At 41.5% G+C, this 25594-nt stretch overlaps 1 protein-coding gene across 6 annotated transcripts in view; it reads left to right on the forward strand.

Moving 5' to 3' along the window:
- ralgapa2 (Ral GTPase activating protein catalytic subunit alpha 2) overlaps positions 1-25594 on the forward strand; it is a 182579-nt gene that overhangs the window by 134464 nt on the left and 22521 nt on the right. For all 6 annotated transcript variants that reach the window (XM_057858646.1, XM_057858642.1, XM_057858645.1 and 3 more), the window contains one exon: positions 5128-5255. In XM_057858646.1, coding sequence (XP_057714629.1) covers positions 5128-5255 — 128 coding nt within the window. The remainder of the gene's footprint in view (positions 1-5127; positions 5256-25594) is intronic.

A 25594-nucleotide genomic window follows, 5' to 3' on the forward strand; every position in this document is an offset into this window, starting at 1 on the left:
CCGACACCTGATAAGAGTGAGAAATAGTATCCACAACCCAATGGGAGAGGCGCTACCTGGAGAGGGCAGAACCCCGGTCACAAGCCCCGTAGCAGACAAAAAGTTGGGAAGACTCACGAAAACTTGCCGTAGAGTCCACATAAAGCCTCAGGGCCCTCACCGGTCACAACAGCTCCGGCCTGCCCTCGCCCTCTCCAGGCTGAGGGCACCGCACAACAGGACAGAGAGACTCCTCAGGGGACACGATGAGGGACGCAATGGCGAGTTCAACACCCGGCATGCGGTCCAGGCCCATAACGGTCAGATCATACATGGTTGCCAGAGTGCGGCCAGCGGCCGAAAGTTGTGAGAGAGCCGCAGGATCCCTCCAACTCGCATGCAGTTCCCTAACAAAGTCAGCCGAAGCGGGGATCGAAAAATCCGAGGTGGTCCACTTCAGCACTGCCAGCATGGAAGCGTCAGGGGAGCAGGCTGACGAGCCCTGCGTAGAGAACGAGGAGCCGAGCTTCGAAGACGCAAATGCCGTTTCACCCATGTCATCGTGGAACAGGGAAGCAGAAGCCACCAGCAAGACGGCATCAGCTTCCAGGTCAAGTTCAGGCATGCTAGGTGAACGCGGTTCAGAAACAGCCGCCGTGGCACCAGGGGGACGGTCAACCAAAAGTGACCTCAACTCCACTACCCCCCTGCACAGCCGCTCAATATTAAAGGCAAGTAGCTAGTCAGCCTTTGCCTTCTTCGGACGCGGGCTGAACGGAGGGGCTGAAGGACCACGGCAGCGTCCCAGACCGGTCCGCTAAGCATGACCGGGGTGGGGCAGACTCACATCCGCAAACCCCCCGGAAAAAGTGTCAGACAGGCCACCGAAAGCCGAACACCAGTCCAGGGTGTCGGACGGCCTAAGGAGGGAACCACAGGCAACACAACAGTGAGAGCCCTGTAGGGGGCGCGAACGCCACCTACACAGCATGCGCAGGCAGGCTAGCGAAAGGCTAACCACAGGTAGGCCAGCGAAAAGGCTAACCACAGGTATGCTAGCGAAAAGGCTAACCACAACATCGACCGCAAACAAGTGTCGGGAAACCGACATAACACCGCAAAGGCCTGCACACAGCCAAACAAAGCGGCACGGAAGCCAACGAGGCGGTCGAGAGTGCCGACGCCAGCAACACGCGGGCGGGAAAAATTAAACAAGTGAACGGAGCTGGCAGCCACGCAAACGGCGAGCCAGCCGGGATCACTCACCCAACACAAACGCCACCAGCCGGAAGAGGGGTCACGCACGAAGCAGTCACCGGCACGGGTCGTCAGTAGTCCTAAGTTCGGAAAAAAGCAAAAAGCCCCAGACTTCCCGATTGCCAATCAAGTGACGCAGCTTTAGGAGGGCGAACCCAAAGCTCTGACACTAAGTCAAACAAGGCTATTCGCGACACAAACAGTAAAGCAGCAACTGCCACGCAAGAAGAATAAAGGGGCTGGAACTCAGTTGACACCAGAACTTATACCCTTGCCAGGGGTCAACCTGGGGTCACAGGTGACTTCTTTGGTATTATTACTCGCACTGCGCATGCGTAAAGGAATCATTCAGTGCTTTCAGCACTGCCTCTGGCGGTCAGCAGGGATGAAATAGAACCAGGATTAAGTACAGCGGTAACACTACAAGCATGCGAAACAGTACAAAAATCTGTGAAAACAAAGTATATTGGTTTAAATAAGTCTTGTTTCTAAAGGCACTTTGTTTGTTTCTAGAAAATGTGGAATTCATTCCACCAGTGTAAATTTTATTGTATTGTTGAGAGAAATAAGTACTGCCTTTGAAACAGCTAATGTTTTTGCACCTTCTTGTGAAGAAGAGCAGTTTAAGGTCAGCTTTGTGTTCTATAGCCTTGTTGAGAAATCAGTGCTGCCTTTGAAATGGTTAATGTTTTTGCACTTTCTTGTTTAAAAAAAAAAAAAAAAAGCAGCTTAAGGGCAGCTTTTTGTTGTATGGGCATGTTTCCATAGTTCCTGTTGAATCATTAGGATATTTTAAATAAATAATGTACATACATTTGTTTGGCTACTTTATTAATTAATAATGTGTGCTGCATCGATAATCTGATCATTGTCAATACTGTGATCAGTGTTAAATGATTGAATAGTAGCACCCTGAATCGTAATCGAATCGCATCGTGGGCTGCCTTAGATGGCACACTCCTAGTAAACACTGTTATGAACGTTTCTCACCAGCTACGAGTTATCTCCAGCGTGTTTAATGTGTCTAGCGGTGGTAAAACATGTTTTTTTTCTCTCTCTCTTCAACTGTCTGTGTTGCGAAAGAGTGTGTGTATAATGTAAACATGATACGACATACGAGTCATACACACATGCTTTTTATGGAAAATAATTCAATTATTTTTGTTCTGATGGTGTAATATTGAGCTGTAGCTATCGGTTTAGGCTCACCTAAAAGACATCTAAAGATGTTATTATATTGTATAATTTTTTTCGGAATATTATGTTTTTTTTTTAAATGTATTTTAAGTTAATCGTTAGGAAAAGCGGCATGGAAGATGAATGAATGAATGAATGAATGAATGAATGAATGAATGAATGAATGAATGAATGAATTATACTTGTGTTCCAATTTGCTTATATGTTTGGGAAAATGAAAATCCTGTTCAATGGAAAGAACGTTTTTTGATTCTTTTTTAAACCTAGATATCTTAAAGTAACGCATTTTAGAGCTGTAATTGCAATACCGTGAAATTGTGATATTTTGGCTCAAGGTTATCTTACCGTCAGAATATCATACCGGCACATGCCTATTCTCAGTACCAGTCAGTGTGAGAAAGAAAACACTCTTGTACTACTAAGTAACGTGTTAAATGGGTTGACCGAGGAAAACAACAGCAGTTGATGACAGGAAACATTGAACCTAAAACAACTGTTAGTGACATCCGAAACAACATCAATAGGCCAGTTGTAAAGGTATTACAGTTCACTGTCCGTAAAACACTTCATTAGATAAAAAGACACCCAACGACAATGAGAACCACTCATCATGAAAGAAAATGATGAAGCGCAGGCTGGAATTTTCCAAAGCCAAAAGTATGAGGATAACCGTCAAAAGTTCAAGAACATCTATTTTAATTCATCAAATTGATGGATTATGGAGAAAGAAAGGTTATGCTTATGATCCAAAAACAAAACACGATCATTTGTGAAACACACTGAATGCTTGTTTCTTTGTCAACCAATTTAAAGGAAATGTTAGCACTGTGGTCTAATAACAGTTAGCAATTATAGTTAAAGGACTTGAAACTTGGCTTCGGCCCTCCCCGTAAAGCGCTTGCATGTCCTTCCTATGCTTGTAGGCTTAATCGGTTGATTAAACTGTAAAACAGAGGTGAAAAACTCAAACCGTGTCCCGAAAGTCACAAAATATGTAGACAGAAGTTAAATGTTTTTTAAGATCCTATTGAAATCATATTACTGCATGTAGTGCACCCATATCTTCCCGGGCAAAAAGTAAAACACACCAAGTCATTTTACAGACTTAAATTATATAAAACAAGCAATTTGCCTGCAAAAGAAGAAAATTTTAAATGAATTGAATCAAACCCATAACTGAAAGAAGCTGTAGTAAAGTCTGGGAACCCATCAAAAACATCACAAGCTTTACTCCATTATTGTCAAGGATTTGCAACTATAGATATAATTTGGTTTTACATTGATTTATTCTATCTGTTCCTGTTATTAGCTCACTCAGAAATCATTTGTATTGCACGTTTGTGTTCTATTTCTTAGGATACAATGCAGAGTTGCTAAGCTTACATAAAAATAAAAGCTGACATTACAATCTCTTGAACCACATGACGAAGAAAAAAGTCAATTTTGTCTGTTTACAGGTTCTTTTATTCTCTTGACGAACAGGAGATGACGACACACAATTCAGGAACAGAAAGAAAGCAATCGTCACCAAAGATATAGAATTAATTTAAAGCTGGCCGGCCAGGACAGATGTCCCTGAGAGCACCACGCAGGTGCCCCCAAGTAGATCTGCCCCGATCTTCGAGATTATACAGTTCATAGCTGTTAGCAACCGGCAGGCTAAAGTCAGACTCGTGATGAAAAACAGTGGGAAAACACTAGTCCAAAAAATGTAGACTAATCAGTGACCTTGGACACGACACCCTTTGTAATCAAAACAAGACTCGTCGATTCGATATTCACAAAGTAGACAGACACTATTGCTATGAAACTATAAATAATTATGTGTGACGATGTGAAATCAACAGATATACTAAGTATGTTTATGTGAATAAAAGGAAATATATATATATATATATATATACACAAATTACACTATATATTTTTCTAACTTAAATGAAGGATATAAAAAGCAAAGGAAGTTACTGGCTCATATGATTAATAATAACAGAGATATCGGCCTCTTCAAGTGAGTTAAAATAGGTTCGTTTTTAAATAAACTGTTTAACTATATAAAAAGGCGAGCCTTTCCCACATTTAAGGACTACAAAAGAGAAGATATTTTTAATTTTAAATACAATCTTCAATTTTATGGCACAATCTCAGCTGTCACAGTAGTTTTGTGGCAAATCAATTAACAATAATCATCTTTAAGTCCCTTTGTTATATAATTTGACTTGCTATTATACTCCTTAAATTACCAAGTTGAAGACAGCAGGACCTTTAGGAGGGTCTTTGACATTCCCGTCAACTTCCAGGTCAATGACCATTGGGCCCAAGTGATTAAGGGCCCGCATGAACAGACGCGTGTGCCCACACACTCGCTCACTGCTGCTAAAATGCTTATTGTCGCTTTGTATTTGTAGTTTAGCTCAATATGGGGGCATTGTTATGTATTGATTGTCATTTTAATTTCATTTACCATACGTTGATTCTCATTCAATATGTGCCTCTGTCATGCATAGTTAGATAGCATCCACTTAAGTGTTGAACCCTCTTGCCTTAAACAGATGGAAAAACGGTCGTAGTGCGATTTTCAATCAGCCTTATTTTTGGATTTTACATTGTTCCAGAGGATGGATTAAATTAACTTTTAGAGCACCATGCTTGTTACAATACCTCATCCTAATATTTTCCCCCCATTAATTTTGCCAGGTTCCATTCTTTGGGCCTCTTTTTAATGGCGCCATCATCAACGGGAAGCTGCTGCCAAGCTTAGTGCGGGCCACTTGCATCAATGCCAGCAGAGCTGTCAAATCCCGGCTCACTCTCTACCAGAGTTTGTATCCTTTTATTCTTTGTGCTTCAGCTTTATTTTTTACCATCACAATAAAGAGATGGTTTCACCAGATAAGCACTGATGTTTTTAGCATACGGTAATTTATTTTAATAATCAAGAATCTACTTGTATTTTTCACATTCAAATGTAGATTTTTGTAGCTTTTATGAGCCTGCTCGATTTATAACAATAACTAGATTCTATTTTCAGTAACATCAGTGTCCCGTTTGAGTAAATTTACTGAGACATGTGGCTTGCTTGTCACGTCAGCCAATGTACACAGCTGAGTGCCGACATGGATCTTTATTGGCTGGTTGATTTGCATACAGCTATTAAGCCAGGGCTGTTGCACAGCCTGGAGCAGCATGGGAGTCTGTACGGACCTGTTTGTCGTACGAGCACAGATAATGTGTCATCATCTATTACAGCCATTTTATAGAGGACAAGGAGGGCCCAAATTAGAGCCACATCAACCAATGTTACACAGACACATACATACGCAGAGACAAGCTCACGTTCATCCTTCCACCCATATCTCCTAACAGTGTTCCGTTAAGAGCCTGACTCCAGCTGTAGTTGTCAGTTGGTTTAAAGGCAATGTAATCACCAATGGAGATAAATTAGCATGTGAATGCCAGCGGCACTGGATTGGGAGGGGAGATTTGAGGTGTGGGTGTGTGTGGATGTGTGTGGAGGGGGGATGTAAGAGGCTCCGGATGGCCCCTGGAGGGGGAAACCTGATCTCTCATAACACCCTGCTTCTTCTCGGACAGCATGTACAGCACCGCCTCACCACAGCATCACTACCCCTCTGACGGTTGCTATGGAAACCTGCCCCTATGTAGTTTTGGGTAAAGGGGAGTACCTATTGTCTTTATGTTTTGGAGTGTTTCATCTAAGTTTAAATTAATTAAATGCATATAAGTCATATGCAGCATCACAGTTGAATGTGTAAGTATGTTTCTGCTGTTGCACATCCTCTGGTCCTCACATTGTCTCCATCAGGCCTTGTGTTTTTATCCCTGGGGGCGCCCTGAGTGACAGATGTCTGTTACCCAATGCCAAGAGAATTAGCCCTGTGTGTTTCTCAGCGACAGGAGGAGGAGCCAACTGCAATCTTCCTGCCTCTGTGAGCCTCAAGGGATTGCAGAGACTGTACCAAAGTCTTTCCGGACCGTAAAAGACTTACCTGGCATTCCTTAGCAGAGAAACAGACAGCACAACGTCATGATCTATGAGAAGGAAAAGGCTTTTGGAGTTTTGGTGCCGATAGGCTTTCAGGCATCGCGCTATCCAAGAAACGTGCTGAATGAATGTGCCAGGCGCGCTAAGCACACTGCCAGTATCTGCTTATCCTTCTGCTGTTTGTCTGAAGTGAAGAGAAGTAATGAATGACTGCTTTGGATTGATGGTGTGAGTGAGCAACAAAACCAAGGCTGCAGTTTTCAGTTACATTTATTTAATATCCTTTTATCATTGTATTTGCACTTTCACTCCACAAGTTTTTTGCTTTTTCCTACTCTGCTGTGCATTTTTCTATCTTCTTTGGAAATGTAGCTCTTTTATCCATCACGTTCGAGCAATGGCCCAAGCCTTTTTCCGGAGAAATCCTCATCCTTAGTTTACCCCGACACAATGCTTTAACACTCTGCAGACTGCTCTCTGGCTGTGAGGCCACTCTCCAAGGTAATTAGTTGAATATTTCTTCAAAGAGAAGCTATATGACCCCCATGTGTCTTGATAAAAGGCCAGAATGACGCGGTGGCCCCCCTCTCTTGCACCGTATCAAGGCTGGAGAGGACTCCAACAGTCTGCTGTAACACTCCTAGGATCTCTCCGTCTAATAGGATTTGATGTAGAAAATGACCACCGGCTACATTTTTTCGAAAAAACAGACACAGATCATCCATGGTAGGGTTTTCAGATAAATCCCCTCTACCCTCAATACCCAAACGCTACACTCTATTTCTCTTCATCACATCTTCAGTCATCTTTTTCCTTCAGTGAAATATGTGGGATCTCAACTAGGTTTTGTTTCGTTCGATTGTAATTTGTGTAATATTGTCTGTCAAGTTGCAATCAATTATCCACATCATGTAACAAGCCTCTTACAGACAACTCATAATGTATCATTTATTATTTAAGATGGCTGATGGAAAATGCAGCTGGCCTGGCTTTTGGGTTTGTTTTGGTGTATTGTCCGTCTCGTCCATCCTTTTCACTTGCTTTTTAAATGCTTTTACCCACAAAATGTTTGTTTTTATTAAACCGCAATTCCATAATTTCATCAGTGAAAAAAGTATGAGTGGATCTTATTTGTAGGGTCTTTTAAGGAGTGCCATGTAAAAAAAAAAATGTATGAGGTATTAGTCTAAAAGGGATGACACGTTTGATTGCGTCACCTTAACCTAGCCTTGCTGCCATGTCTGCTGCCACATCCTGTGTCACCAGTGTCACTGGAGAATAATGTCTTTATTCAGCAGCCCGGATTCATTCCTCTCTTCAACAAGCTTTCTCCATCACTCAATGTGATATTGTTAAGGGTAAAAACTGTCCGTGTATGTGTGTGTTGGAAAGTGGCAAATTTCTAATAAGTGAGACAGTACAGGGCTGACCTTGATTCAGAGACCTAGCCTTGCTATTGGACAGAATCAATAGTTTTTGCACACTGTCCCCCCCAATCCTCTGTTGTTACACACACACAAGCACAGAACCATCTTCAGGCACCGATCAATAACTATAATCTGTTTCTGCCCTTCGCCAGTCATGCGAGCTAGGCTTTTTTGAGTATCTCATCGCAGCATGCGTGTGTAGTTTTAAGATTAAGGCCATGTTGCAGCTTCTGAGTGGAAACCAGAAAGGGGCCAAAGTCTGGCATGATCGCTTACATGAGGACACAATGCTCTGAAAAGATGTAAATTATATCAATAAATGTGTAGTGACAATATGACCTCCCACATGCTCACCTTAGTATGTGGTAAGTGCACCCCCACCCCTGAGATGTCATCATAATTATTACAGTTAACTTCATTGACAATGACATATTCTCACACTCCCTCTGAGATGTGCTTTGTCCCATTCTCTCCATCTTTCTGATGCATCTTTGTCTATTATGAGCTTTTTCTTTTGTTTGCTGTGAAGATTCCTCACCTAGCACAGATGAAAGTGGGCTGCATGCCTGATAGGGTGTCATGAATAGGATCTGTCATGTTAGTGTTGTCTCACATGAATTATTAAGCACCCTTGATCGGTCTAATTTGCCAGCTGTTGTGCCATAACTGTATGCAGTCTCATGGATAATACAAGCCAATTTATATCACTGAGGAGTATGCAGTGCTCCAGTGGGCACAGTGAGATGCCAAGTGCTAGTCCATAATCTGCTGGACCCACTCAATGTTCTCAATTGATGTGTGTAACAAGTGAACTTCCTGTCCATTGTAAATGACGGATGAACTAAATCTTGTCAGAAATAGTCCCACTCTCGTCAGAAAATATTCTTTTATTAAAACAGTTGCATGTAACTGATGAGGTTTCGATGTTACACCCCCAGCACATTCTGTATGAGCAATGTTTTCATTGATCACAGTAGTTTGATTGCGTTGGAGGCAGACATTGGCACTAATGGAGTGGTTGAAAGTTTATGCCATATTTGGGGCGCTACTGAGGTGTGTGTGTGTGTGTGTGTGTGTTTGTAGGAGCGCGGGTGCGAGGGGGTGTTTTCCCCCACTGAATGTTTTAACCTAATCCCATTATCAGTGTAGCGCACTGCCTCTCAGTTTTTCCCCTCCTTATCCCATCCCCCCTCTCACCCTTCTCTCCAGCTGACCAGCTGTTCCTGCCGGGACTCATGACAATGTCCGATGTGTTCAGATCACTGAGTACCCCCCCACCAACCTGCCTTTCTCTCCAAGTACTTGCACAAATACCCAGCGCAACCAATGCTATTGCTCAGCTCATTGCTGTTGCTGATGAAGGCCAAGAAGGAGGAGGTTTTATTTGGTGGAATATGGTAAGCTTTGACCGTATAAAAGTGTGGGGGGGCTGTCAAACCAAGAGCCCTGACTCAGGAGGCAGTCCAGCTCGGATGGCATATGGCGTCTAGCGTCATACAACATGCAAAAGTATTCTCTCCCCACGCCCCCTCGTATCCACTCCCTCCTCTGTCTGTCTCTCTCCCCTGCTGCTAATGTAGAATGACTCATAGCATTACTCATTTTTTTTCCAAAACACCCCCTCCTACACGTTCATACACACACATCCATAGGACCCACACCCCAAAAAGCCCCGTAGGCCAAGCCCAGCTCATCCTGAGATTCATGGGCCCACCCCCTTTAAACACAGGTAAAGCAGGCGTGGAGCCAGACTGACCAACAGCAGGACGCAGAGCTGTATTTGTTCACGCTCAAACACGGCTGGGGTCAAACTGTTGTGAATGTTGTTGGTGGGTACTGAAAGCCCCTTGAGCTGACTATATTTACATTTGTAAAATCACTCTTCCACCATTTTTCTTCACAAGAGATTTAAAATATGACAAATTCAAGTAAAATATGGTGCTCTGATTATTTATAAACTTGAACCTCCTCCTCTTACCCCTCCCTTTCTGTGTCCGTCTGTTATCCATTCATTCTGACATCTGTCCATTTGTCCACTGTAAAGTGACAAAGAGCATGGTTGCCAGTGTTTCATTTTGCATTTCTCTGTGCCCTAGGCATGCTAAAGTTCAGCGTGTGAGTCTGATTACTATTTTGAATATATTTTTTAAATAAGCATGCCATCATATTTCACGTTACATGGTTCGTATATATGCAAGGGTGTCCCAAAAAATGTACTCACGCTTTGACTCTTTATTTATTTATTTTTATTATTTAATGATTTACAATAACTGTACGGCAGTAAAATAAAGCCAATAATTAGAAATCGTTGGAGCATTTTTTTTTTTTTCCTTTAGCGGTCAGCTCAAAATTTATTTTAAGGTATGTTTTAAAGTGTTCTGTAATATCTTCAAATTAAGACATAACCATAAAAATGGTCAATAAATGTGTGCCAATCATCTGCTAATAACGGCCAACCAGTCTTGTAGAATTGTTGTATGTATAGATCGTGTTTATGGTGCTATTTCCCAAAAGATGATGTTTTGTAATGGGAATATTGAATAAAGTATTACTATACAGTGGTACCTCTACATACGAATTTAATTCGTTCCAGGACCTTGTTTGTAAGTCGAAATGGTCGTATGTCGAGCAGGATTTTCCCATAGGAATATATTATAATTCCATTAATTCGTTCCAAAGCCTAAAAACATACACTCAATTCTTAATAAATACTGCTGGCACTGTTACAAATGGCAATTAAACATAGAGAAACAAATAAGTTATAAATAAATAATTCAAAATAATATAATAATAAGAAGAAGAATTAATAATTATTCCTGTAAATAATGTAACGAATCGGATTCTAATATGGCGGACACTTTTTACTGTCCCTGAACGCACCGCGAAGCTGACGTCTCAGTGAGATAGGTCGGTGCGGTAGAGATAATACTTTCGTTTTCTTGAGAGCAGTCAACTGCTTAAGACAATGGGCGTTTTGTGTTGGATAAGTTCTTAAATAAATGATAAAAACGTGACGAAGCTGGCGATTTCCTTGGCAATGTTACCACAATAATAATTGTCACCTTAACTTATAAATAGTGGCGAACGGTGGTCGCAAGAGGACCATGGAGCTGTATTGTTGAGCCAGTTCAGGGACGCGCACCCCAAGCTCATATTTTTCTATAACTTGCATCTTCATTTCAAAGGTAAGCATCACTTTTTTCCTTGTTTCTCCAACTGTATCAGCTTTTTTTGAAAACTGTGTTGATTTCTCACACAAGAAAATCCACTGTGCGTTCGTTTGCAGTGCTGTCATGTCGTCGTATTTCGAGCATGTCGTCGGATGTAGAAACAAATGGCGAGTCAAATTTTACGTCGGATGTCGAAAAGATCGTGTGTCGAAGCGATCGTATGTCGAGGTACCACTGTATTTAAGTTTAAGCAAATGACCTGTTTTTACAGCCTAAAAGCCACTTTGCTCAAAGTTTCTAGACTCTTGTTGGGTGACAAATTATGATTATTATACTGTAGAGCTGCAGCTATCGATTATTTAGTAATCGATTAATTATCATCTAGTTAGTTCGAATAATCGAGTAATCGGATCGGAAACAATGCGTTGCAGAATAAATTTTAGGAGATGTCAAATGAAACTTGCTAAGATTGAACTTTTAAGAGAGCATTAAATTCAAATACAAAATAAAATTCCTGAGTGTTTCTTCAAACTGCAGAATTGCACTTTCATTTAAAAATAAATTAAAAATACCTGAGCGGAGCCTCAAACGGCATGAAATAAATTAGGATCTAAGTACAACAAAAGAACAATTGGCTAACTTGCGTAGCAAAAGTCGGCCAACTTAAATGCTAAAAAAATTTTTAGAACACGCTTAAAAAATCCTTCAAACACACATCCCCTCAAACTGCTAAATATACCTATAACTAAATTACGAATGCATAAAAAAACATTAGCTCAAACAAAAACTTACCGGATGTTGGTCTTAACAGGGAGCAGCTGGATTTAGCCATGTTAAAAGAGTTATGTCATATTCACTGTTGCCACTAGAGGGTAGTTTAGACACCCAAATTGTTAAAACAAATTACACTTATCAAAACAAACCATTACAACGCCACTCTAAACGAATCTTCGAAGCAGTAAAATTTGGTTCGAAGCTTTTTTTCTAATAGAATTCCTTGAGTTAATTAATTGTTGCAGCACTACTATACTGTATATGTTTAACACATTATTAAAGATGCTATTTAATTTGGCTCATAGTTTAAAACATTCTCCCCTTAATTCACAATCCTTTTAAATATAGCAGTCAGAATACAAATACTAAAAATATTTCTATCACTACTCTACTGTGCTATCTAGTTTAAGGCTTAGCCCATGCTGTACTGATGATTATGGTACTTCAAACACGGGTGCGAGGACATGTCTGTCCGCTTTAAGTGATTAGCATCCAGCTAGCCATTCCATCTGTTCCCCTAGCCTTGTTTAATTAATGAACTTTCTTTCTCCGCCCTGTACGCAGACACTGCTACACTAAAGAAAAAGCTGTTAACCCTCTCAGGTTATCCCCCCCACCCCTTCACTCACGCAGTCACACACACAGTCCTTAGTGGGTGCATTCTCATTGATTAGTTACGTTTTGTTTTCCTCTCTTTTGTCTCTGGTTCTTGAAGGGAGGGTTAATGAGCTTTGCTGGCAAGCAGTGGTACTTGGAATTCAGGGATAAAAGCAAATCATTTTGTTGTTGTTTTTGTATGTGATGGGTTCAGCAGAGACATGAAGCCCTTGTATGGGTTTGTGTGTTTGCACGTCAATGGTCCTGAGTTTTTATGTGGAAGAGTATGAATGGCTGTGAGTTGGGGTGTATTGCATTTCATTCCCGCTGGTCCTTTATTCCTCTTCAGAAGCAGGGAGTCTGGAGGACTTTTGAAACATTTGGCTCTGACACTATTCATCCACACTTCCAGCCATCCTAACAAACTCTTGTCTTGTCTCTGTTTTAGCACTAAAGTACACACTCCCGCCCTTTATGTCCCTTTTCCCTTCGGTGTCTCTTGTTACAAGGCAGCGGACAGCCTTTTGTCCAGCTAAAGCTGCCCCCTTTTGTTTGGGCTGCCTTTTTTATCCTTGTGCTAATCGCCATGGTCGTGTGCCTGAGTTGGACCCCATATTTCACACTCGGCTCCCCTTTGTTTGACGCACCGCCCATGATAAGAATCCCAATTCTAGGGCCTCTCTGATATTGAAATCCAACAGCGGCGTAGAAAGAGCCTTCAATCATCCATTATCTGTGCTCCAGTGATTACCATTCAATCTCGCAGAGTCCAGCCTCCTCATCACCAGCCACCGAGCTGCGGCCCTCCCCTAAAAGAACCTGCATCCCCCAATGTTGGGTGTCACATTTAAGCATATCCATAGATATTCCTGACGCTGTCTTGAGACGGCGCCACCTCAAATGCTGCTGGGAAATGTCACTGAAATGTCACTCATCATTCTGCACTGGAATCTTTTGGTCTCTGGTGTGGCCTTGGGATTTTGAAACTCTGGAGGAGGTCACCTTGTGGCATTATTGGACTTCTTTGTTCATCCTGTCAGGCGACGAGATTGCTCTTCATTTCAGCCGTGGCTGTGTTGCTATTAATATCTCGTAATTGGTTGTTTTGTAAATGAGGAATTAGTTAATTATTTATAAGTTGCACAGTAATACCTGTTGTAAAGGTTCAAAGGCAGTGTCTGCTCCCTAGCTGGCCGTGGGCAATTGTTCTCTTACCTAGAGTGTCCTCGTTCCTTGCAGCATTTGCATCTCTGCCCAAAATGGATTTTTTTGCACTCACAGACAATGCATGGCAGACAAAGCAATGACAAAAACAAAATATTGAAGTATGCATTGCTGTGCATTGTCCGCCTCTTCATCCAGAAATCTACCTTTGATGTGTTAATAGTCATGGGCTATTTCATTTTCAAGTGGCAGCTGAAGGAGCAGTGCTGAGACATATCGACCAAATCTTGTTGTCTCGCCACTGCAGCAGGCTATTGGGATTGATGTCACACAATGAGAACATTTTGTGGCTTGTAGAAGCAAACAGAACACTCATATTGAGGTTATTATGTCGTGAAATGGATGCAAATCTCTTTTGGAGCAAGAAAGTTATTATTGATACAGTATATCCCTGACTACATATATTCATTGTTTCAGAAAACACTTCTCTATTATAGTCTCCATCTTTGGATATTTAGATGCGGCTTCTTATGTTAGTTTTGCTTACTGTTGTGTACACCTCTTCATTAGTTATGTATAGCCTCTAATTACTATTGATGAGACTAGCTGATTTGGTTACAAATATACAGCTTTTTTCTTATTCAAATGAGCCTTATTTACCCTCAGATCTCCAAACGAGGGTTCTTTGGAATTGGCCTTTGTAAGGGCTGATATACCATGGACGCTCAAGCTACACCCACTTGTTTTTGTATCTGCCGACTTTGACAAGATCCACTCTCCCTCCCCCCGCATCATCATCCGTCTGTGTGGATGTATAGCACTTCCCGCTCCTCCATCTGTTTTTGTCAACCCGTGAAAAGGTCCATTGTAATCTGCAGGATGCACAGTTGACGTGCCGCAATCTTCGCTTGAGCCAATCAAGGCAGTGCACCCAATTTATTCCAAGAGGCCGAACTCCTCCCCTGGGATCATTTTGAATCCCTGGGCTCTCTGGCAGAAATGTTCGGCTGAACTATTTTTTATTAACATGGTCCAAAGTATCCTTCTTCCCAATATAAACCCCAGTCTGAATAGGACTATGTGTCTGTGCCCGCTGGATGATAGTAGGCTCCTTATTAACCCTGGAGTGACTAGCTAATGTCATTGAAGGAGGGCCACCTGGCTGTGAGACTGTACAGTCAGCTGCCACTGAAGGGCCAGAATAGGAGACGACCAGGTGTTGGGCTCCAGCCTCCCCCCTTAATTGTTGCCATGTAATAGCCTGCTTGACTGCACAATATAGCCCAGGGGCTAGGATTAGGAAAAGCCATTGCCAACACAGAACTCTGTTTTCTCGTTTTGCCCAAGGTTTTGTGTGACGATTTCTTTCAAGGTCTTTTGACACTTAGCTTAGCACTGCGCAGTGCACTGTTGACCAACTCACTCAGTGTCGATGCGTTGATACGGTGTATCACATGCTTGTGGTGCATGAGTTGGGTGAGGCAGGTGGCCAGCCATGATGGTCATGGAGCTGTTGCTGCCGACTTGAACTACCTGTGGTCTCCCTGTGTGGAAGTCCACCAGCCAGTTACATAGGAAGGTGCTGATTTGATTGGAATATGTCCAAAAATGTTTTTTTCTATACTTTCCCCTGTCCTCCAAACTCTAGCTCTGACATGGGGGTTCTCCGTAGGCCTGCCCTTGTTCTCCCGCCCCCCCCTCCTTGTTGCCAAGAGATGCGGGTATGGCTTGGTCCATCAGCTGTTTGTGGATCCTTGGTGCCGTTGCAGCCGCCCCTCTTTCATCCGGTTGGGAGACCGTATCACACTCGCCTTTGGGCTCTCCAGGGGTGTTGTAACAGGGCATGATGGTAGGAATGCCATGCAGGGCCCAGGCACTTCTGATCTTGGTTAACTTATGAACATGTAGGACTGGGCATACTTACAAATAGGCATCACTAGATATATTGGGATATAGCTGTTTGATACATAGCTTACATATTTTCTAGGTCATGTTTCTGTATCCCTATTCCCTAATATGTTCGTCCTTTCGTTCTGTCATCTTAAGCCCTTTTCTGCCAAGATGGATTTCTTTGTATAACACCATAATACACTATATAAAAACAAAAAGGGAGTATTCAAACTCCCTCATAGCACATTAAAACTGTTCCACCTTTAAAAGGCATCCAGATCAATAATTTTGTGTGTCCAGGCAAATAAATATTTCCCAAAACCAAATATAATCACAAACTAATGACACTCTGATGCCTGAGAAACTAATTCGGCCATGCGCATTTACTTCGGCTGAGATCATACAATATGTAACCGAGCACTAATCATTAGCATTCCTACAAAATGCTTTGCATTTTGTATAAGGATAAGAAGCCTAATTAGCCTGATGAACCTTTCATTGAGGGCAATGACGGAACAAGATCTGCTGTATGTGCTGACCGAAAGACAGATTGATATGCCTGCTGTTAACACATTACAGTTATTCACTTGCACATGCCACAAGCATCATTAAAATTGCAGAAGCCACCATTCTTTTGTTGCCAGAATATTTGATTTGTATATGTTGTAACAGTAGCAATGCAGGGTTAAATCAGCCATTTGGCATGACCCTAAGATTCTGCACTGCTTGTAAAATTTAAATGTCTTGTCAAAGTGTCAAGTTGATTATGAAAGGATTGTGAAATGTCAAATTAGTGAAGTTTTGTTTCAACTGCATTTGGCAGCAGTTCATAATTTAGAATGTGGAGTTTGTTGCACATATTTGATTGTCTTCAGTCATATTTATTTATTTATTTGATGTTTGAATTGCCAGAATTGATACATTTTCTCTGGTTTCTGGGAGCTATCTACTGATGGGGTATGGTGTACATTTTGCCATATTTGGGCTATGTCTACACGAAGATTTATAATGTTGTCCAGGGTATTTCACACCTAACATTATACCAGGCCACACAACCATTTAAGTTGCGAATACTTTGACAGACTGTAGCAAGCTTAGCTCACGTTTGCACAGACTACGCATGCACAAAAATAGAGCAGTGGTACATATTGCGTCCCTGATGGCACCATTTAACATAAAGCATTTATAATCCATGTATATCATTGGTGTTATTAGATGGCATATTTTTGTGACTTCTTTTAAATAATATACTCTATGTATATAAATTTTAAAAAAAAAACATTCACTTTCAGCAACAGTTGTTGTAGATTCCCTTCTTTTTTGTCACTGCATCAAAATGAGGTGCAAGTTTAATTGTGGCAATTCTTAGAATAAATCTGGGGTTTTGGTCATTTTTTTTGCAACTGTGATGGGCTTTGTTGATGATTATGATTGTCCGCTCACATATGTAGGTACAGCCAAAAACAGTCCTGCATTTTTTGAAGCTCTGGAAATGTGGCATATTATGAAACATAAATGTCGTTTAGTTTCTTGACTTGAGCTTCCACTTGAATATGGAATCATACTGAGGGGCCGTTTACACGGTGACGTGCCGAGAATACGACACATTTCATGTTTGCATTTACATGTTTCCGTCTTGGTTCCGTCTCCAGTCGAATGATATCTCAATTCCGTGTGAAAATGATGTAGTATTCATGCCAAGCCCTAATTGGTATTGCAGTTTTGCAAGGCGACAGCCAATGATGCACTTCCTGGACAACCTCCTCAGCCCGGAAGACAACATACACGCCCACTCCAAGCAATGGCGTCCACGCAGTTTTTTCTTTTGCTTCAAAAGGCACAAAAATGCGAACATAAAACAAAACTAAATTAAAAAATATTATTAAAACAGTAAATTAAAGCAGACAAGCCAAGAGGTTTGCTGTTTTGAATGTTTAGTAGCAGCGACTGTGTATGCCCAAAGTGACGTGCGCGAGTGCTGACGTCATCGGAGCAAGAGCTTTCCATTCATATGGTTGCGGAGCTATCACCGCAATCGAATCGTTGTGCTTTGGAGGCCGGAATCAAAAGTTTGCGTCTTCGCCTTCCGTTTCCGCTGTCACCGTGTAAAGGCGAGGCCATTCCACAACACAATCGTTGCGTCTTGGTGTCGCAGTGTCACCATGTGAACGGCCCCTGAATCTTAATAAGTTCCACTTGCACCTGTATTGGTGCTGTTTCAGGGGCAGTTTACATGGCGACTCTGCGATACAAAGACGCAATGACTGTGGTGCGGAGTTGCCTCGCGTGCATATGGTGTCGGTGAAGACTGAAGGGGAAGAGGAAAAATTCTGAATCCTGCCTCCCAAGTGGAAGAATTTCGATTGCGGGGGATTGAGGGAGGCTATCTCCGCATGCATATTAAAGGCTCCCACGGCGCGACACGCGCCGATAATCGTCAGCACTCGTACACGTCACATTGGGCGTGCACAGCGGTGCTACTAAACATTAAAAATAGCAAATATAGCGGAATGTCGGCTTTAATTTACTGTTTTACTAATAATTTTAAATTAAATATGTTAAATGTTTCCATTTTTGTGCCTTTTGAAACAAAAGAAAAATGCCATCGCTTCGAGTGGGCGGGTCTATTTTTTTCCCGGGCTGAGGAACTTTGGTGGGGTCAAAGTGCATCATTTGCTGTCACCTTGTAACTCTGCACTGCCCCCTAGGGCCTGGCATGAATACTACATCGTTTTCATGCGGAATTGCAACATTGTTCGAATGGAGACTGGCGCATATAAATGCAAACTTGACATTTTTCGTGTTCTTGGAGAGTCACCATGTAAACAGCCCCAAAAGTGCGTTTTTGCCTTCCGTTTTCGCTGTCATCGTGTAAAAGCGAGGCCATTCCATAACACAATCGTTGCGTCTTGGTGTCGCAGTGTCACCATATGAACAAGTGTCACCATATGAACGGGCCCTGAATCTCAATAAGTTCCACTTGCACCTGTTTTGGTGCTGCTTCAGAATCCTGTGACTGGGCACAGTACACCAGCTGAAGTAACTTTCTTGTTTTGAAAAACGGAACCAAGAGCTAAATTTTCTGTGCAGGTCGTCCAGTGATTTGCTGGATATCTTCCAAAAAGGAAAAAGGTGAGGCTTACCATTGAAATGAAGCTGGAAATGATACAAAAATATGAGCATGGTGGGCGCGTCCGTGAACTGATTTCACAATACAGCCGTAGAATGTCTAGAATCTCGATGGTCCTCCTCTGACCTCCGTTCGCCAGTCTTTATAAGTTAAGGGGACAGTTAGTATTGTGGTAACATCACCAAAAAATCGCCAGCTTCATCAGGTTTTTAAATCATTTATTTCAGAATTTGTGCAACACAACATGCCCCATTACTGTCCGCCCCAGCTTAACAAAGTGAAAGTAAAAAGCCCTCCCTCTGTCAAGTCAACCACGCGGTGCGTTCAGGTACACCACACAAAACACATCCGCCACATTTGAACCCAATTCGTTACATTATTACTTGTATTATTATTATTATTATTATTATTACTATTTTTATTCCGATTTTTATTCATAATTTATTTGTTTTGCTCCGTGTAATTGCTATTTACAATAGTATTAGCAGCATTTTATTCAGGATTTAATGTTGGTTTTCAGGCTGCGGAACAAATTAATGGAATTATAATGTATTCCTATATGAAAATCATGCCCGACATACGACCATTTCGAATTACAAACAAGGCCCTGGAACGAATTAACTTTTTATGTAGAAGTACCACTGTTGTGTATGTACCGTAAATGTCTGGTTTCAAATTTAAGATCTCATATATTTTTTCTATCAGTTAAAAATGCATTTCCAACATTCTAATATTCATGTTTTTCATTGTATTCTTACATCATGCAATATGATGTTATAGGACAAAGCAGGAGAAATTGTTTTAAGAAGTCAAGGCCAAGCACCAGCTTGTTCTCCACTCCTAGGTCTTTGACATTTCATTAAAAGTTCAAGTTGAGATGAGATAGATGTTGCATTGCCTGTAGCAATTCTATGAAAAAAAGAAAAGAAAAAAAAAAGTTTCATAATCACCTTTTATGGCTTAGATGGCAATCATGGTCCTGACCTAATAATATATCCAGTCATTCATGTCCCTCTGGTCATCATCACTGACAAAGGACACCTTCATAGAGAACTCTCACCCTGCCACTGACAGAACTGTATCTGTTAATCTTCAACCCTTTTGTACGTAGCTCATCTTATTATGACTTTCTGTTAAAGCACGTTGGAGGCCCTGTGTAGCTGTTGGACTATAATAGGTCTGTGTTTGATTAATCATGTTCATCCATTGTATTGCACATCTAAGGCTGTCATGTTAATACTCATCAATGGAGACCAGGGTCCTTTGAAAAGATGGATTACAGACGCAGTTCATGTAAATACACACGCACTGTAGGCTTTGATGGCTGTCATGTTGTGCGCAATCAAATTGTGTTAAACAAATATTGATGCCCCAGTCGTGCTTGTCTTCTGGTAGATGTGTAATTCTTGCCATTTTTGTCAACTTCTGACTCTGATCATCAACCATCAAAGGTCAAGACTTCAGATTTGTTGTGCAGCAGAAATCGATTTTTATTGTTCCCCAGTGGAATGGTGGATTGTCAGGGACTTGGTTTGTTTCAGAAAAGCAGTTACCACTTCTTCCAGCCAGATCATAAATCACCTTTCCATGCCAGCTCGCAGGCATCATCAGTGTTTTGTCTGCTGCTGTGGCAAGGCTTTGTGGAATAACTGATGATGTCACAGGTTAGGAGTGATGTCACGGCCATAACTCCCCATCTCGCTGTCTGAATGCCAGATGGACGGTACAGAGGTGTAGAGGTTGGAGCTTAGAAGCTCTTGCTGGGTGAAGCTCACCCCTCAAGAGGTGTAATTAACCCAGACTCATGATTTGACCCAACTCCTTTGTGGCCGCTTAGCTCCAGTTTCATGTACCTGCTCCCAATTAGGCAACTTGGTTTAAACTCCTTGCAAGTTTCTAAACTATGTGTAATGATGTACATCCAGAAAAGGGGAACAAACACCTCTGCTAATCATATTGCATCTACAGTAAAATGCATTTGGACGTGTTCTGTCCTGAAGATGCAGCAACAACAAAAACTCTTTAATGAGACACCAACGTTTGAGTAGCTGCTTTGTATAAAGGGAAGTTTAAAAGCCATTCTATCTCCCCATTGGGTGTTTCTGTCATCCAGGCTCTCACATTATTCGTTTCAATCTGTTGTTCCTTCCAACTCTGTCATTATTTTACCCTCATCCTTTCATTCTTTCCTAATGTTTCTCTTCCCAAATGACTCTGTGTTCCTCCCCGTTTTCCCCATAATCACCTAACACCTTGGAGGGCCTTTGCTGAGACGAGCTTCACACCTTCAGTTCTGCGCTGTGACAACAGGTACCGCTGGCACTCACCGCCTGGCCTCACTCCAATCAACACCTGCTCTGCTTTATCCCGTTTCTTGCCTGTTCTTCTATATTTTCTTTTCCGCCATCATTTTCACTCATTGTGCTTCACCTATGCCTGGTTGTGTGCCCTCTTGATTTTGCTCATTTTACACTAATTTGTTTTTAAACCTTCTTTAGTGCTCATTAGTGAATTAAATGTCTGCGGTCTAATGCAGACTATTCACTATTCACTCACTATTTCCTTGAATTATGAATGCAGTGAAATTGCTTTTAAATAGATCATTTAAACGTGAGCATACAGTGCTGGCCAAAAGTATTGGCACCTCTGCAATTCTGTCAGATAATGCTCAATTTCTCCCAGAAAAAGATCACAATTACAAATGCTTTGGTAGCAATATTTTCCATTTATTTTGCTTGCAATGAAAAAACACAAAAGCGAATGAAAAAAAATTAAATCATTAGCATTTTACACAAAACTCCAAAAATGGGCCTGACAAAGGTATTGGCACCCTCAGCCTAATACTGGGTAGCACAACCTTTACACGAAATTACTGCAAACAACCGCCTCCAGTATCCATCAGTGAGTTTCTTACAATGGTCTGCTGGAATTTTACACCGTTCTCTTTTGGCCAACTGCTCTAGGACTCTGAAATTTGAAGGGTGCCTTCTCCAAACTGACATTTTCAGATCTCTCCACCGGTGTTCTATGGGATTCAGGTCTGGACTCATTGCTGGCCACTTTCGAAGTCTCCAGTGCTTTCACTCAACCCATTTTCTTGTGCTTTTTGAAGTGTGTTTTGGGTCATTATCCTGCTGGAAGACCCATTACCTCTGAGTGAGACCCATCTTTCTCACACTGTGCCCTACATTATGCTGCAAAATTTGTTGGTAGTCGTCAGACTTCATAATGCCACGCACACGGTCAAGCAGTCCAGTGCCAGAGGGAGCAAAGCAACCCCAAAACATCAGGGGACCTCCGCCATGTATGACTGTGGGGACCGTGTTGTTTTCTTTGAAGGCCTGTTTTTTTTCCTGTAACCTCTATGTTGATGCCTTTTCCCAAAAAGCTCTACTTTTGACTCATCTGACCAGAGACCATTCTTCCAAAACGTTTTTGGCTTCTCAGGTAAGTTTTGGCAAACTCCAGCCTGGCTTTTTTATGTCTCTGGATCAGAAGTGGGGTCTTCCTGGGTATCCTACCACAGGGCACCGACGGATAGTACGGGTTGACACTGTTGTACCCTCGGACTACAGGACAGCTTGACTTGTTTGGATGTTAGTCAAGGTTCTTTATCCACCATCCGCACAATTTTTCGTTGAAATCTCTCGTCAATTTTTGTTTTACGTCCACATCTAGGGAGGTTAGCCACAGTGCCGTGGGCTTTACACTTATTAATGACATTGCGCACGGTAGACACAGGAACATTCAGGAGATGGACTTGAAGCCTTGAGATTGCCCATGCTTCCTCACAATTTTGCTTTTCAAGTTCTCAGACAGTTCTTTGGTCTTCTTTCTTCTCTCCATGCTCAATGTGGTAAACACAAGGACACAGGACAGAGGTTGAGTCAACTTTAATCCATTTTAACAGGCTGTAAGTGTGATTTAGCTATTGCCACCGCCTGTGATGTGCCACAGGTAAGTAAGATGTGCTATTAATTACACAAATTAGAGAAGCATCAAGTGGTTTTTCAAAGGGTCCCAATACTTTTTTTCGGGCCCATTTTTGGAGTTTTGTGTAAAATGATAACGATTTAATTTTTTTCCATTGTCTTTTGTGTTTTTTCATTGCTAGCAAAAAAAAAAAAAAAGATATTACTACCAAAGTATTTGTAAATGCAATCATTTTCTGGGAGAAATTGAGCATTATCTGACAGAATTGCAGGGTTGCTTATACTTTTGGGCAGCACTGTAGTTCTTTGTTGGGCTAGAGTCCATCTAAAATTGAAACAAAAATTATTTAATTGTTGAAATGGTTCGATCTTAATTAAATAGTTTGTTGCAAATATTTGTATAAGTAAAAATGTTCTAAAACCTATTCCATAACTACTGAAAATAACAGGTTTAGAAAGAGATTTATTGTTCCTTCTGTAGCTCTACAGTTGTGATTACCAGTAAATTCTTTTACAACCCCAAATGATGTGGTAAATATAGATAAAACAGAATTCAACATACTCCATAGATGGGATATTAATCATTTAAACTGATCAACTTTATTGTTTTAGCATATAACCATTAACTTAGAATTTTATGGCTGCAACACACCCCAAAAAAAGCAGGGACCGGTGGCAAAAAAGACTGAGAAAGTTAACGAATGCTCATCAAACACATGTTTAGAACATCCCACAGTTGAACAGGCTAATTTGAAACAGATGGGTGCCATGATTGGCTATAAAAGGGGCTTCCCAAAATTGCTTAGTCCTTCACAAGCAAAGATGGCTTGAGCTTCACCCCCTTTGTGAAGAAGTGTGTGAGAAAATAGTCGAACAGTTTATGGACAATGTTCCTCAACGTATAATTGAAAGGAATCTAGGGATTTCATCATCTATGGTCAATAATTGGAACAAAAAGTTTCAGAGAATCCGGAGAAATCATTGCGTGTAAGTAGACATGTGACAATTGCCGGTTTCAAGGTATACCGTGGTATGGAAACGTCGCGGATTCACAACCGCAAACATTTTCTGTCATACCATACTATGCTATTAGCTATTTTTCATATCCCAAAATGCAGAGAGAAATCCCTCGCTAGCAGCTGTAAGGCTCAAACCCCCCACCCCCCACAAACCGGTTGTTGCTCAGTATCAATAAGTCAGCTGTGCTACACGATGGCTGGATGAGGTGAAACTCCATCGAAGAAAACATTTTTGGAACGTGCTACAGCCGTTATGTTAAGCATAATTCGTCAACAACAATTTGTTTTATATTGTGCGTGTTTGCTGACTACAAAGGAGCCCTACTCTGCATAATACATCTATCCAAAGGAATGAGCAGTGTTGAAAGTATTAATTGACCAATAAACCCATATGAATGTGATTAAGCGCACTGTGGTCTGAAACAGCATAATACCTAAAGACCATATTTTCTTTTTTTTTTTTTGCCTTGCTTTTTACCTGGCAGGCCATCGCATCCTCAGCACCCCAACAACTTCCTCTTTGGAGGCCAATTATTTGACTGCTAAAGTCAATGGGACTGTGAGGTACTCGCGAGTTCCTCTTCTCTTCAAGGTCAAGCTGATTGGCCCAGGTTAATGGGCAGATGTGGGGCTGAGAGAAGGGGGGTCAAGGACCTGGAGGCACACTCCACCTCATCTCTAAACTGTCTCTTCACCACAAGAGCTCCTTTTACTGCAAGCGCTTTTACAAACAGGATTAACCTTGGTTGTAGTGTGCAGGACTGAGCAGGAGTGGTTTGCTACCATTTTTGCTTGACATGTTCAATTGTTTTATTCCATAGGGAAATTAGTCCCATCACTAAACATTTTATTTCATTGACTTGGCATGAAAGTATCATATCTCATTTATCATGACCAAAACTATCATGTCTGTCTCTCATATCCACCCTAAATTCGACACTAAAGGATGCACATGGTTATCTGCCTCATCACCCAGAGCTCATCAAATTTAAGACATAAATACACATATAAGCCCACACCTGACTATAAGCTATAGGTGCTCACGTCTTAAAGAGGCGCTAAAGTTATTTTCCAATATTTTAAACTGTTCCATGCATAAGATAGGCATTTGCCCTAGTTGAAATGGTTTGTTTATGCAGTTTGATTGAAATTGCATTTGCAAGTATTCGTTCTGCAAACAGTAGGTTTTCAAAATGGCACAATGTGATGTCACACCGTGCCTTACAGTGTTGTTTTCGTCAACAGACAATTTTTTCATGACTATGACGTCACGATGACGCGCTGAAAACGTGTCTTGGCAGACTAAATCATAACGAGGCGGTTGCCAGTTGTCATCTGAAGACACGAGAACGAGATGAAAATTCGCCATAGTTTCATATTTTCTTATTTTATGTGTCGTTAGCACACAGTGTTTGGTCGTGTCACTCGTGTGACGTGCTGCCCTCCCGATCCCCCCTCATCACACACACACACGCCTGTGCCCGTTCCAGGCTCATTTTGTGAAACATATATGTCAGGTGCTGCTTGGTATCTTTTGCTTTGTTATCTTTGACAGATATGCCATGGTGTTATAGCCTTTAAAGGCCTGTGCTGAGTGATTATCACACACTAAACTAACTTGTAGCGTTAGCATAGCGTTTGCGTTAGTGTTAGCATTTAGCGCGGTGACTCGGTGTCTTCTTAAACTCTTGGAAAACATTTTACATACAGTTAGTGAGTTTAATTAATTGCAAACAATGTGCTGTTTTCCCGCTTAGTGTGTATTATCATCATGAAAATGGTGATGTCTTTGTAGACTGTAGTTATGTGCTCGTCTGTCATGTTCATTCGAAATTGTTGGAAACCATTAATTTTTTAATTCATTGACTAAAACTTTTGAAGTTTATTGACGAAAACATTGTCGGTGTTGTTTTCGTTGACTAAAACGAGACCAAGACGAACACATTTTGAAATGACTAAAACATGACTAAGACTGATAGGTATTTTCATCCAAAAGACTGAGGCGAAAATTAAAATAGCTGCCAAAAACAACACTGCTGCCTCATTATGCTAGTA

The sequence above is a fragment of the Corythoichthys intestinalis genome, chromosome 15 (genome assembly GCF_030265065.1).
Source record: "Corythoichthys intestinalis isolate RoL2023-P3 chromosome 15, ASM3026506v1, whole genome shotgun sequence".
NCBI lineage: Eukaryota > Metazoa > Chordata > Actinopteri > Syngnathiformes > Syngnathidae > Corythoichthys > Corythoichthys intestinalis.